General features: G+C 36.1%; 1 protein-coding gene across 2 annotated transcripts in view; it reads left to right on the top strand.

Annotated features, from left to right (window-relative positions):
• The window catches only part of LOC112667492 (olfactory receptor 51F1), a 133,820-nt gene extending 120,655 nt beyond the window's left edge, over positions 1-13,165 (top strand). For both annotated transcript variants that reach the window (XM_049098951.1, XM_025459218.3), the window contains exon 3: positions 12,000-13,165. In XM_049098951.1, coding sequence (XP_048954908.1) covers positions 12,022-12,999 — 978 coding nt within the window. In that variant the 5' untranslated portion in view covers positions 12,000-12,021 and the 3' untranslated portion in view covers positions 13,000-13,165. The remainder of the gene's footprint in view (positions 1-11,999) is intronic.
• Positions 13,166-13,671: the final 506 nt, after the last annotated feature.

Here is a 13,671-nt window from a genome sequence, read left to right as displayed (position 1 = left end):
AAAAAGTATATTTATAACATATGATAAGTGGGTTCTTGTTAAGACAATGTTCTGATCACTCAGCTCTCATAGTTCCCAGCCTTCTCAAAAACAGCACAGATTTATGACTTGATTAGACCCTTCAGAAGGTAGGTTCTTTCCCCAGGAGCAGTGATCCTCAGCTGCCACCACCAGGGACTGCCTCCCACCCACTTCCTGTGTCTTTCCAAGGCATGAGGAGTCACAATTCTGGATCTGGGTCCTGCTCTATATCAGCTATGCTGTGGCTGTTGTGAAAAATAGCTCACTTCTCCAATGTGGCCAGCTCTGACTACTTCTATGAGCCATGTATTTCTTCCTGGCCCTGCTAGCTTGCATGGTAAAGGGCCTCTTACATCTACCTCACCTAAGAAGTTGTCCATTTTACTGGTTGCAAGCCCATAAAATAAACCAAGATAACTGCCTCTACAATGCTGGTTGGCTTCGTCCATACTTTGTCATCTGTCACTCAGGGGTGGCCATGTGCTTTTGGGTACTAGATGTACCAATCTCCTTTCTACTCCACCATGTTCATTTTCTTCCAATAACTGGAAGCACAGCTGGGGGAAAACTGTGATAGCACAAAGCGTGCAGTATGTGAGCCCCCTTTTCTTCATGATCTCCTGGTTGCCCTTCTGCCTCAAACAGATCACCTCAAAGACATACTGTGAGCATATGGCTGTGCTAAAAGTGGCAAATGCTGACACCAGACCATATCTATGGTCTCTGGTGGTCTTCTTTGTGGTTGGATTTGATGTATTTGTCATTACAACACCATATATTATGACACTGCAAGCCATGTAGCTGCTCTGTGGAGAAGCCCTGCTCAGGATAGTTGGCATACATGCCTCTCACATTTCTGTCCTTCTGTCCCTGCATATCTATCTCAGTGCTCTGCTTTCTTTTGTGTTTTCACCAGAATGGCTCCAACATCATTGCTCATGCCTGCCCCTGGTGCCTTCCATTTCAAAACTATTCCATGTTGAGTGGAATATGTTGCGATCTTGGAGTACCTCAGAATATGGCTTTATTTGCAGATAGGGTTTCTACAAAGGTACCCTAGTTCAAATGAGGTCATTTTAGTGTGCTCCAGCCCAATGTGACTAATAAAATTATTATAAAAAAATAAATTTGAACATGGAGACATACACACGTGGAGAACATGTGAATACAAAGGCAGAGATTGAAGTGATGGTTCTGTAGGGGAGAAGAAAGAACATTTCCTAACTTATTTTGTGAGGCCAAAAACCTTGAAAAGATATTATAAAACAAGAACAAATGAAATTAAATCTCTGCTGAACACAGAGACAAAAATACCAAATAAAATATTATTAAAAATAACCTAGCAAGAATACAGAACAATCATTTAATATATTTAACCCATTAACAGAATAGAGAGAAAACAGCTATGTGATTCCATAATAAATTTGTAAAAAATGATAAATTCCAATAGTAATTCATGATAACTTAGTAAACTGGACAGAAATTTCCTCATCAAAAATCACGATTATTGTGAACATACTGAAAATATTCTCTCTGAGTTTGGGCACAGGATGATGATGATGATATGATGATAACTACCATCACTATTTTACTTGATTTAGTAAAGAGATGTTAACAACTACAATAAGGCAAGAAAAGTAAAAGACTGTTTAGCACTGCGAAGGAAACAAAACAAATTATCTGCAGAGGACATGATTTTGTATTCACATAATCAGAAACAACAAACAAGCACAGTATTATATAAAATAAGTGACATAAGTGATTATTAGTGATTAGTATTATAAAGCAAGATAACTGGATATAAGAACATTATTAAAATACTAATTGTGTTTCTATATATCAACAATTATTAATTAAAAAGTAAAGTGCTCACATGATATATAATAAGATACCACCAGAAATCACATTAGTTGGATTACATCAAAAACTTTGTGAAAGGTATCTATAGGAAAATGATTAAATATCAGCTGGAGATATTAAGAAATTAAAGATAATATCCAAATACAGGCATTTATCATGTTCATGAATTACAAGGTTCTATGGTTTAGTCTTCCAAAAAGAGCCAAGAGATCTTATTCGATCCTAGTAAACTCCTAGGAGGTGTTCCTGTGGAAATTATGCTAATATTTACATGGAAAGGTGAAGGATCTAGAATGTCAAGGCACTGTTGCAAAATAAAACTGAAGGACTGATACTACTGGACATCGAAGCATGTTATAGACAGTGATGTATCAGCACAGGGAGGGGAAAATGGACAATAGGACACAACAGAAAACCTCAAAGCAAACATAGTCATCTGACATGTACTAAAAGTGATTTCGTGGTGATGGCATAAGAATGCTTACTCCACTAACTGCTGCTTGATCTCTGGAGAGCCATATGGAAATGAAAACATGAATGAGTAATGAGGAGGTAAAAGAATATCACTGGGTAGAAAATAGGCAAAATATTTGGGAAGGCCAGGCTTTGGTCAGCAACCAACAGAACAAGGAGCTTTCTGTTGTGGGAATAAGTTACAAATAGCACCTATCTCTTTGCTTTCTCACCATTCTAATTGTGACATTTGTATTGTTTGCAAGTATATCCTATAGAAAATTAAACTTGTCTTCACAAAAACACAAACTTGGAAGGGCATTTCCTAAAAGGAGATATCCAAACAAGACAATATATATCAGAGGGTCTACTTGATTAGCCACAAAGAAAATGCAAATTAAAACCTTAGTGAGGTGACACCTGGGTGGCTCAGTGGTTTAGTGTCCCAGGGCGTGATCCTAGAGTCCAGGAATCCAGTCCCACATCAGGCTTCCTGCATGGATCCTGCTTCTCCCTCTGCCTGTGTCTCTGCCTCTCTCTCTCTTTCCTTGTCTCTCATGAGTAAATAAATAAAATCTTTAAAAAAATAAAATAAAACCTTAGTGAGGTACCAGTAAACATCCACCAGAAAGCAAAACAAACAAAAAAATCTAAGCAGTTCCACCTATAGAGAAAAATGTGAATTAAGTTCACCTTCTTTGTCCAGCTGGTGCGGGTGCTAATGGCTAAAATGAAAACCCCTTAGTGAAAGGGAATAAAAGGGAAAGGAGAAAAAATGAGTGGGAAATATCAGAAAGGGAGACAGAACATGAGAGACTCCTAACTCTGGGAAAGGAACAAGGGGTGGTGGAAAGGGAAGTGGGCAGGGGGTGGTGATGACTGGGTGGAAGGAAGTGGGGAGGGGCAATTGGTAGGATGAGTGCACTGGGTGTTATGCTATATGTTGGCAAATTGAACTCCAATAAAATAAATAGATAAATAAATAAATAAATAAATAAATAAATAAATAAAAGAAAACCCCCTAGTCATGTCTACTAGCACTTAGCTCAACAATTTCCCTCTCAGGCTTGCAACCATGGGCAGTGCATGCATATGTTTCCTGAATGCCAAGGAGAATGATGCTCACAGCATAATTATTGGCAATTGCAATTATTGGCAATTATTGGCAAAAAACAAAAAACAAAAAAACAGAAATCCCAACAAATACCCAGTAATAACCAATGGATGAATTAATTGAGGAGAAGTGAGGCCACAGGGTGGAACATCATAGAGCAACGAACATGAAAGAACTATAATTAGACATAACTGTATGGATAAATTCCACAAACATAATGTGAAACAAAAAATAACAATAAAACATTTAAAATCCAGATTTAAAAGATTACATTTAAATATAGTACTAATCTATTCACTTACAGTCAGAAACAGGCAAAATTAGTTTTTTAAATTTATTTCTTTATGAGATACCACCTCACACCAGTGAGAATGGGGAAAATTAACAAGGCAGGAAACCACAAATGTTGGAGAGGATGTGGAGAAAGGGGAACCCTCCTGCACTGCTGGTGGGAATGTGAACTGGTGTGACCACTCTGGAAAACTGTGTGGAGGTTCCTCAAAATTAATCTTTTTTAATTGAAGTCCTGATAGTGGTCGCGTCTGAGGAGAGAGAAAAAGACCTGAAAGATCTAGAAAGGTGGCTTCTGGGGTGTTATAATTTTCTATTTCTGTACCTGGCTAGTAGTGACACCGTTATGTTCAAATGCGCAAATCTCAGCTGTACAATTGTAAGTGGTGCACTGCAATGTATATCACACTTCAATAAATGGTGTACTTAAAATAAAACCTTACCATTAAACTTTCAACCTGTGCAAAAGTTTTAGAATTTTTAGACATAGCTGTGTTCAAATTTTACCTTTGATACTATCTAAATAAACTTTGACAGGATCTTAATTTTTTGATTCTTCATTTCTTAACATATGAAGTGAAGATATTGCTGTTTACTTGCATGCAGCTATGGGAATCAGATAATTAAATCACTTTGGTGCTCAGTAAATGCAATTACTATTACTATGCCCTACCTTCACTTTAAGAAGGTAAGATCCAGAGAGGTAAATCAAGTTTTTGAAGAACTGCAAATAGCTATTGGAAAAAATCAGGATGGGATGTCCCTAGAATTCCACTCTGCACTCTTAGATGTTAATAGTAATTCTCTGTTTTTATTTGACAACAAAATCATACAGGGGTCACCAGGGTGGCTTAGTCAGTTAAGCATCTCCCTTTGACTCAGGTCATTATCCCAGGGTCCGGATGGAGTCCCAAGTCTAGTGTCCAGCTCCCTGCTTAGTAGGAAGTCTGCTCATCCCTCTACTTCTGCTCCACACCCCTTTGTCCCTTTCTTTCAAATAAATAAAATATTTTAAAAAATCAAATAGAACTCAGATCCAAAAGTGCCAGCTTCCCAGTTGATACTAATGTGAAGATTGAAAATGACTGCATTCTAATCAACACATTCTACTTTGCCAGTGTTAATACAGTTATTATGAAATTTAGAAAATTTGTAATAAAATTCTTCATTTGTAATAAAAGATTAGTATCCTTATTTGTAATATGTTAACATGAATTTGTTTATACACCTAAAGTGTATGAATTAAGAATGTATTTCACAATCAGCATATATAACCACTGTATGATTTTTCTTTTCCTAAAACATATTAATAAATCAATGTGTTTCTCATAATTGATTGCAGTAAATTCAATTACCTATGGTATTACAAGAAACACAAAGACACACACATAAACACATTCAGAGAATAAATAGAATGGAAAAATTACAAATAATTTTACTTATAGGAACAGTGATAGGTTATGCATAATATATTAAAAATCACAAACTTTTCAATTAAGAAAAGGATGTAGCAAGATTGGTAACACAATGTCACCATACAGATAGCTCTTTATATTTTTTAACAAACACTTAGAAGAGTCTATTTAAAGGGTTACCATTTAAAATACATAAAAATCTATTAATAAATTTTACAACGATATAAATCATCTCTACTCTGGAAACTGTAAAACGGTATTGAAATTTTAAAAATCCTAAAAAAGGGAGAGACAAAGTATAATCAATGACTGGATAATTTAGTATGTTTAAGTTTGTGAAATATTCTCCACAAGACAATTTATAGGTTCAATGTAATCCCATCAAAATCTCAGAATTTCTCTGTGGATTTGTGGGTGTGTTGCACGTGTATTTGTGAATTAACAAGATGATTCTAAAATTCATAATGAAATTTTAAAAATTGTTTGAAGTCTTACTCAATTCAGTAGAGAACTATTACAAAGCTACAATGATTAAGAGAATTTGATTTTTGCCTAGAATTAGACAAATGGAAGAAGCAGAGTAGAAAGTCCAAAGTGGACACAAGGAACATATGGACACTCTATAATAAATGTACAACCACACAGCAATGTAGGAAAGACAATCTTCCCAATGAAAGTTGGAGTTAATTTTATGTTCATATAGAAAAAATAAACTTGACCTCCCTATTATACCACAAACAAAAAGCTATTCCGAATGAATTATTGACTTAAATGTGGATAATGAAACAATTAAGTTCCCATTTGGACAATAGGTTCCTATTGTCCATTGAACAAGATATTTTACATTGTTGGAGTAAAGCAAACAAGTGTTTCTTAACCAGATCATAGAAGTCACTAAATATAAAGGGAAAACAGCTTGCTCTAAATTAAAACGGGAAATCTACTCATCAAAAGATACTTTCAAGAAAGTGAATATTAAAAAGAGGATTTGTGTCCTTTTGTATACAAGGAAATCTATAAAAATCAAAAGAAAAAGCAAACAAGCCAGTGAAAACATGGGGAAAAGCCTGGAACAGGCTTATAAGAAACTACACTCAAAGTACCATTAAACATATGAAAAGGTATATGATATCATTAGTTAGGAAAATGCTAACTAATACTAAAACCAGACTACAAACTCACAGGAATGCCTGACTTTTAAAATACAGATAATATCAAATATTGGTAAAGATATGAATCAACAGAAACTCCCACATGCTGCTGCTGGTGTGAGTGTAAACTGGTACAAATTCTTACAAATCCTGTTTGGTAGTACCTCAAACTTGACCCAGCAATTTAGCGCCTGGAATATTCACCAGCAGAAATGTTTATGGGTGCTCTGAAAGATATAATAATGTTTATAGCAGTATAATTTTTTATAACCAAAACCAAACATAATGAAAGTGTCCAGGAAAAGAACATTGATAACTCTTGGTATTGTTCATACAATTACAATAATTAAGAAGAATGAACAGGAGTGCCTGGGGGAATCAGTGTGTTAGCATCTGATTCTTGGCTTAGACTTAGACCATGGTCTCGGGGTCCTATGATCCAGCCCAGAGTCAAGCTTTGCACTCAGGGAGGAGTCTGCTGAAGGTCGTCTCCCTCTCTCTCTGCTCCTCCCCCTGATCATACTTTCTTTCTCTAAAATAAATAAATAAAATCTTAAAAAAAAAAAAGAAAAAGAATGAAACAGCTGCCATATACAACATGGAAAAAATCTCATAAAGGTAATGTGAAATGACTCAGAATCACAAGTATACATACTGTATTATTCAATTCATATGTTAATATTATATTATAAATGCAAGTTCTAGGCAAAACAAATCTAGAATGTTGGAAGTCAGCATAGTAGTTACTTTGGATGTAGGAGGGGACAGTTATTGGGATAGGACAGAAGAGTATATGTAGTAAGGACCAAAATTAAACTATAGCTGGCAAGCCAAATCTGGCCTGCCACCTATTTTTATAAAAGAAGTTTAATTTGAACCCAGCCATACCAATTCAAATTATCTATAACTATTTCTATGCTACAGTATCAAAATTGTATAGTCAAGACAGAGAATATATGGCCTGGAAAAAAACTAAAACATTTACAATCTATTCCTTATATTAAAGAAAAAAACATGATGGCCTCCATTCTATATTATTATGTGGGTGCAATTATATGCGATAAATCATTGAGCAGTACACTCATATGGATAGTCTGCTGAATGTATGTTATTATCTTTATTTTGGACTTTCATCTCCAATTCAACAATCTATTATTTGCTTCCTGTGTGTAAACTGTAAAAAGCCCAAGCTTTTCCTCAGTAACCTCAAAACTTCCATAAAGAGTCATGCCATATCACTCAGGGGATAAGTAAATGTCACTCTATATGTTAGTGCTTTAATGCTCATGAGGAACCCCAAGATAGTAAAGCAGTGAAAAGCAACTGAAACAGATTTCTTTAGACCTTATCTAGAAAATATCTATTGCTGGGGATCCCTGAGTGGCTCAGAGGTTTAGCACCTGCCTTCAGGCCCAGGGCGTGATCTTGGAGTCCTGGGATCGAGTCCCGCATCAGGGTCTCTGCATGGAGCCTGCTTCTCCCTTTGCCTGTGTCTCTGTCTGTCTCTGTCTCTGTTTCTCTCTCTTTCATGAATAAATAAATATAATCCTTAAAAAAAGAAAAGAAAATATCTATTGCTGCATAACAAATTACCACAACTGTTGTGTCTTCAAAAAACTCAAAGTATTTATCTCACAGTTTCAGTAAGTCAGGAGTCTAGGTACAGGTTACCTGAGTCTGTAAGACTGTAATCAAGGTATGGTTGGATCAGGGTCTCACTTGAGGCTCAACTGGAGATGGATACACATTCAAGATCACATGGTTATTGGCAGGATTCAATTCCTTGTGGCCTATTAGATTGAGGGACTCAGTTTCTTGCTGGCTGTCAGCTAGAAGAGGCCACATTTAGTTCTTGGCTGGTTGTTGGCTACAGTTGGCCCTCAGTTCTCTGCTACGTGGTAAAACAACATACCGTCATTTCATCAGAGCCACATCTTAGGTAACACAGGCATGAAAGTATATCCTATTACCTCTGCCCTTATTCCATTGGTTAGAAGCATATCACAGGCCCTATCCATATTCAAGAGCAAAGGATTATACAAGAGTTAAGGAGGCAATGATAATTGGGGACTATTTATTATTTTATAATCTGTCCATCATAGAAGAATTTGGATTGAAACCCTAATTAGATTGTAAGCTCTTTGAAGGCAGCAGTGATAAAACTAATTTTTTTTACACTGACTCATAAAATTTGGTGCCATGATTTGCTTATAGTTCACTTTTTGTGGTTGAAGTATCAGTCTAAGTATCAGACACTTGACAGGGCTTCCAGATAGAGTTATAATACTTGAATTGAACCCCTTACATTCTCTGTTATTAAGAGTCTCAACCAGGAACCATAGGTATAATAGAAAAATAGAATAAAGAAAAATGGCCAAGTGCATAGCAGATTACTGATTTTATTGATATACAGGTAAACACAAGACTCTCTTTGCCAATGTGGGACTTCTCTATAAAGGAGAAACATAATGTTCAGATCTGGGTCTTCTTTTTTCCCATGAATCTAGAATTGCTAAGTCTGAAAAGCAACCTTCCTCCATTATGCAATTGTCTACATTGACAATAATGGGCAAACTTCCCCAAGAATCTTAGGTCCTTGAACTTATTACCACAGAAAAATAGCAAGGTGAGAGCAAATACACATACATATGAGAACTTATCATTCACCCACAGTGACCCAGCCACTAGCTAAATAGGGCCGAATTAATATATAAGGAGCTGACCTATTTCTTGGGGAAAAGCTAGTGAATGACTGGACAATGATGGATAGGGGAGTAGATGTATCATCTTTCCCACGTGTCAATGTGATAATGTAGAACCAGGGGCTTGGAAGCTGGGGTGCATATTTTCTCTCTTCATTGTCACCATACTTATTATTCCAGTGAACACTGGTTTGCATTACTATCTTTCCAGTGAACTGATAATCCATAGCCCATAACATGCATCTCTCTATTCCACAATGTCTAGAACATATCTAAACTTTCCATTTATATGGATAATTTAGGCTTTTTGCTTTGCATTTAATGCCTGTGGATCACTAGTCACTTGAGTTAGTAACTAAAATCCTTCTGAGATTATATAGCATTGTCCTATATTTACAGATGGAGAAAGAGGGATTTCAATTTTTCTCTGAATATGGCCCAAGGGAGATGCACATTATAACGATAGCCCCACAGCTCAATCCCACTTTACTATAAAGTCCATGGCTCCAGATCTGTAACTTGTTCTCTCTCTGGTAGTATAGACAAGGAAGGCTTCTCTTTCCACATAAAGCTGGTAAGAAGATGGAGAAAATTTTTCATTTTGTTGACTTTATGCTTTGATTGTTACCTATTAACAAATATTCATATGAACTTCCAGAAAATCAGGTACATTAGGATTCAATGTCTTCAGGGATCCACATAACACAGATATCTGACTCTGACTAGTTTATTGTATATATTGTAATAGTTTTTCTCAGATTGAATGAAAACCCCAGAAGTGGAGTTTAAAGAGGAACTAGCCTAAAAGTATTGATAACATATATGCTAACTACAGGGTATTTACCCCCCAGGTAATACATTTTACCTAGTATTTTTAAAAGCTTGTTTGAAAAATATTAATATTACAATAACTAATATTCCCATTGTTTGGTTTAAATCTTTACAATATAAATGTATTGCTTTCAAAATTATTTTTAACATTTTACTTGAACAACACTTTATAACATTTATAACATTTCTGTTTGTACTTGGCTGCCTCTTTTGTTCCCTATAATATCTATTGAAAACCTCTATCATGTCCTCAAACCAGCATCCATCATCTCATACTCCTTGAACAGCAGTAAATTCCCCCTCTTAACTCATAAAGGGGCAGGAGGGAGGGAGGGAGTGAGGGAGGGAGGGAGAGAGAGAGAGAGAGAGAGAGAGAGAGAGAGAGAAAACGAAAGAAAAAGAAGAAAGAAAAAGAAGAAAGAAAGAAAGAAAGAAAGAAAGAAAGAAAGAAAGAAAGAAAGAAAGAAAGAAAGAGAGAGAAGGAAAGAGAGAAGGAAAGAGAGAAGGAAAGAAAGAAGGAAGGAAATTCTTTTTTAAAAATTTTATTTATCTATGAGAGACAGAGAGGTAGAGACATAGGCAGAGGGAGAAGCAGGCTCCATGTGGGGAGCCTGATGTGGGACTCAATCCCAGGATCCCAGGATCCTGACCTGAGCTGAAGGCTGACTCTCAACCACTGAGCCGCCCAGGTGCTCAGTTTTGACATATCATATCAGTTTTGACATATCATATGACACTGATGACTGTTGAGGATACTACACTAAGTGAAATAAGCCAGTAACTAAAGGACAGATACCGTGTGATTCTACTTATATGAGATATTAAGAGTAGTCAGAACTCTAAATAGATAACCGGGAATGAGGAATGTTTAATGGGTATACAGTTTCAGTTTTACAAGATGAAAAGAGTTATGGAGATGGATGGTTGTGATGGTTAAACATTATTTATGTATTTAATACCACTGAACTGTACACTTAAAAAATGCTTACCATAGTAAATTTTATATTAGTTGTGTTTGACCAACATTTTTAAAAAAGAAAAAAAAGAACAAACCAAGTAGGCACTGCATTCTAATGCCCTCACACAACTCTCCACCAATCTACCCATTTGCCACTTATCTCCGAGGGTCAGTGGAAATGATGATCTTCATCTTTTTGAGGGCTAATTACTATCATGCTCCATATTCAATCACCTACTACTTCCTTAATGAGATTTCTATACCAATTAGTCTCTAGTGTTCTATATTTTCCATCTCTCACTATCTTCTATAACTTTACATTTATCTAAGTCTGTCCAATTGGTAAAAATTCTCCATCCATCTATGGTCTTCTTAGTTATGGCCTGTTACTCTCCTTGCCGTCACTGATGAGTTTCTAGAAATAATATACACTGTAGCTCTACCACTTATTTGTTCCTTCATCCTCAAGTCACTGTAGCAGGTTCTCAGCTTTATTCACTGGACTTCAACTGTTTTTTCTAGGGTCATTATGCTCTTGGCTGCATTTGAAATTTTTAATCCTTAGAGGACCTGAGCACTTCAGTAATTTGACATTGTTGTTCATGTAACACCCAGTCATTACACCACCTCTCTTGGTTTTAATAGTTTCTGTAAAGCCGTCTAGGCTCATCTTGCTTTAGTGTATATAGTTATTTCCCATAACTTCTACAGAGTTTGTCTTCATTGGTTTTCTTTTGTAAATGTTCTCACTGAGGTTCACTCACACTGTTAGACTAAAATGGCATGTATACAATGATAACTTCAAAATGTTCAGGTGACTTTTGCCTGGAAATTCACATCCATGTGGGCACTTAAGATCCATAGAAATCTTTAGGTAGGTTTCCCTTGGTCGTTTCACATACAACATATTCAAAATTGAATGCTTTGATTTTTATTATTTATTATCTATTCATAGAATCTTATGATCAATATAGGAAATAATTATCATCAAAATGTATAAGATTATTTAGATATATTTTTCTTGAATTTAAAAGTAAAATGTATATGTGTGTGTGCATTTTATTTATATAAATAATTAAAATAGACTTTGATCTGTGTTTTCTCAATAATAGAATACTTATCCATGACTAGATAGCTCTCCTAACTAAAAAGAAAATTTCTCTGAATATTTATGTGTGACAATGTAATTCATTATCTCTATAGGATGTGAGAATTGAGAGGACAAATGCTACAAATCCAGGAAAACATGCAGATCTTAAGCAACCTGACATCTAAATTTCCAACCTTCTTGTTGGCTGGCATTCCTGGCCTAGAATCTGCCCATGTGTGGATCTCTATCCCCTTCTGTTGTCTCTATACCACTGCCCTCTCCGGGAATAGCATGATCCTGTTTGTCATCATTACCCAGAAGAGTCTCCATGAGCCCATGTACTATTTTCTCTCCATGCTTTCAGCTGCTGACTTAGGCTTGACTGTTTCTACAATGTCAACAACATTAAGTATCCTCTGGTTTGATGCAATTGAAATCAATCTGGATACCTGCATTATCCAAATGTTTTTTCTTCATGGATTTACCTTCATAGAATCTGGGGTGCTGGTGGCTATGGCCTTTGACCGCTATGTGGCCATCTGTGATCCTCTGAGGTACACTACCCTTCTCACTAATTCTAGAATCATTCAGATGGGCCTGTTAATGACTATACGCACTTTAGTATTAGTAGTACCACCACTTTTGCTCCTTAAACCCCTCTATTTCTGTAGAACAAATGTCCTTTCCCACTCCTACTGCTACCACCCAGATGTGATTAAATTAGCATGTTCAGATACTTGGGCCAATAGCATCTGTGGATTAATTGATCTCATCCTGACAACAGGAATAGATACACCATGCATTATCTTGTCTTATATTTTGATCATTCATTCTGTCCTCAGTATTGCCTCCCCTGAAGAGAGACATAAGGTCTTTAACACTTGTATCTCCCACATTGGAGCAGTGGCTGTTTTCTATATCCCCATGATGAGCCTGTCTTTGGTTCATCGTTATGGTCCATCAGCACCCAAAATAGTCCATTCGATGATGGCCAATATATATCTGCTTTTGCCTCCTGTGCTCAACCCCATCATCTATAGTGTAAAAACAAAACAGATTCGCAAGGCTATATACTCAGTCTTCTCCTTACAAAATAAACAGATGATTGCCTGAGGAAAAAACTGAAAAAAGTGACTTTCACTGTAGAACAGCAACTCTGGTAGGTTACTGTCTATCAGATACCTTTTTTGTAATTTTATTGCTTTATTCAACAAATATTTAGAGAGCATTTTTGTATTTTCAGTCATAAAATGTTATGTCTCAATAGTTTTATAGTCCAATAAGGGAAATATAAAAACATTAATAATGAAATAATAAAAATATTAAGAGTAATTAACATTGAGCGACCACTTTATACTATGTGTTCTTTTTTTTTATAATAAATATATTTTTTATTGGTGTTCAATTTGCCAACTTACAGAATAACACCCAGTGCTCATCCCGTCAAGTGCCCCCCTCAGTGCCCATCACCCATTCACCCCCACCTCCCGCCCTCCTCCCCTTCCACCACCCCTAGTTCGTTTCCCAGAGTTAGGAGTCTTTATGTTCTGTCTCCCTTTCTGATATTTCCCACACACTTCTTCTCCCTTCCTTTATATTCTCTTTCACTATTATTTATATTCCCCAAAGGAATGAGACCATATAATGTTTGTCCTTCTCCGATTGACTTAACTTCACTCAGCATAATACCCTCCAGTTCCATCCACGTTGAAGCAAATGGTGGGTATTTGTCGTTTCTAATGGCTGAGTAATATTCCATTGTATACATAAACCACCTCTTCTTTA

The sequence above is a fragment of the Canis lupus genome, chromosome 21 (genome assembly GCF_003254725.2).
Source record: "Canis lupus dingo isolate Sandy chromosome 21, ASM325472v2, whole genome shotgun sequence".
Classification (NCBI taxonomy): domain Eukaryota; kingdom Metazoa; phylum Chordata; class Mammalia; order Carnivora; family Canidae; genus Canis; species Canis lupus.
The sequence above is the reverse complement of the archived record's forward strand: the minus strand, read 5'-3'. Positions and strand labels throughout refer to the sequence as shown.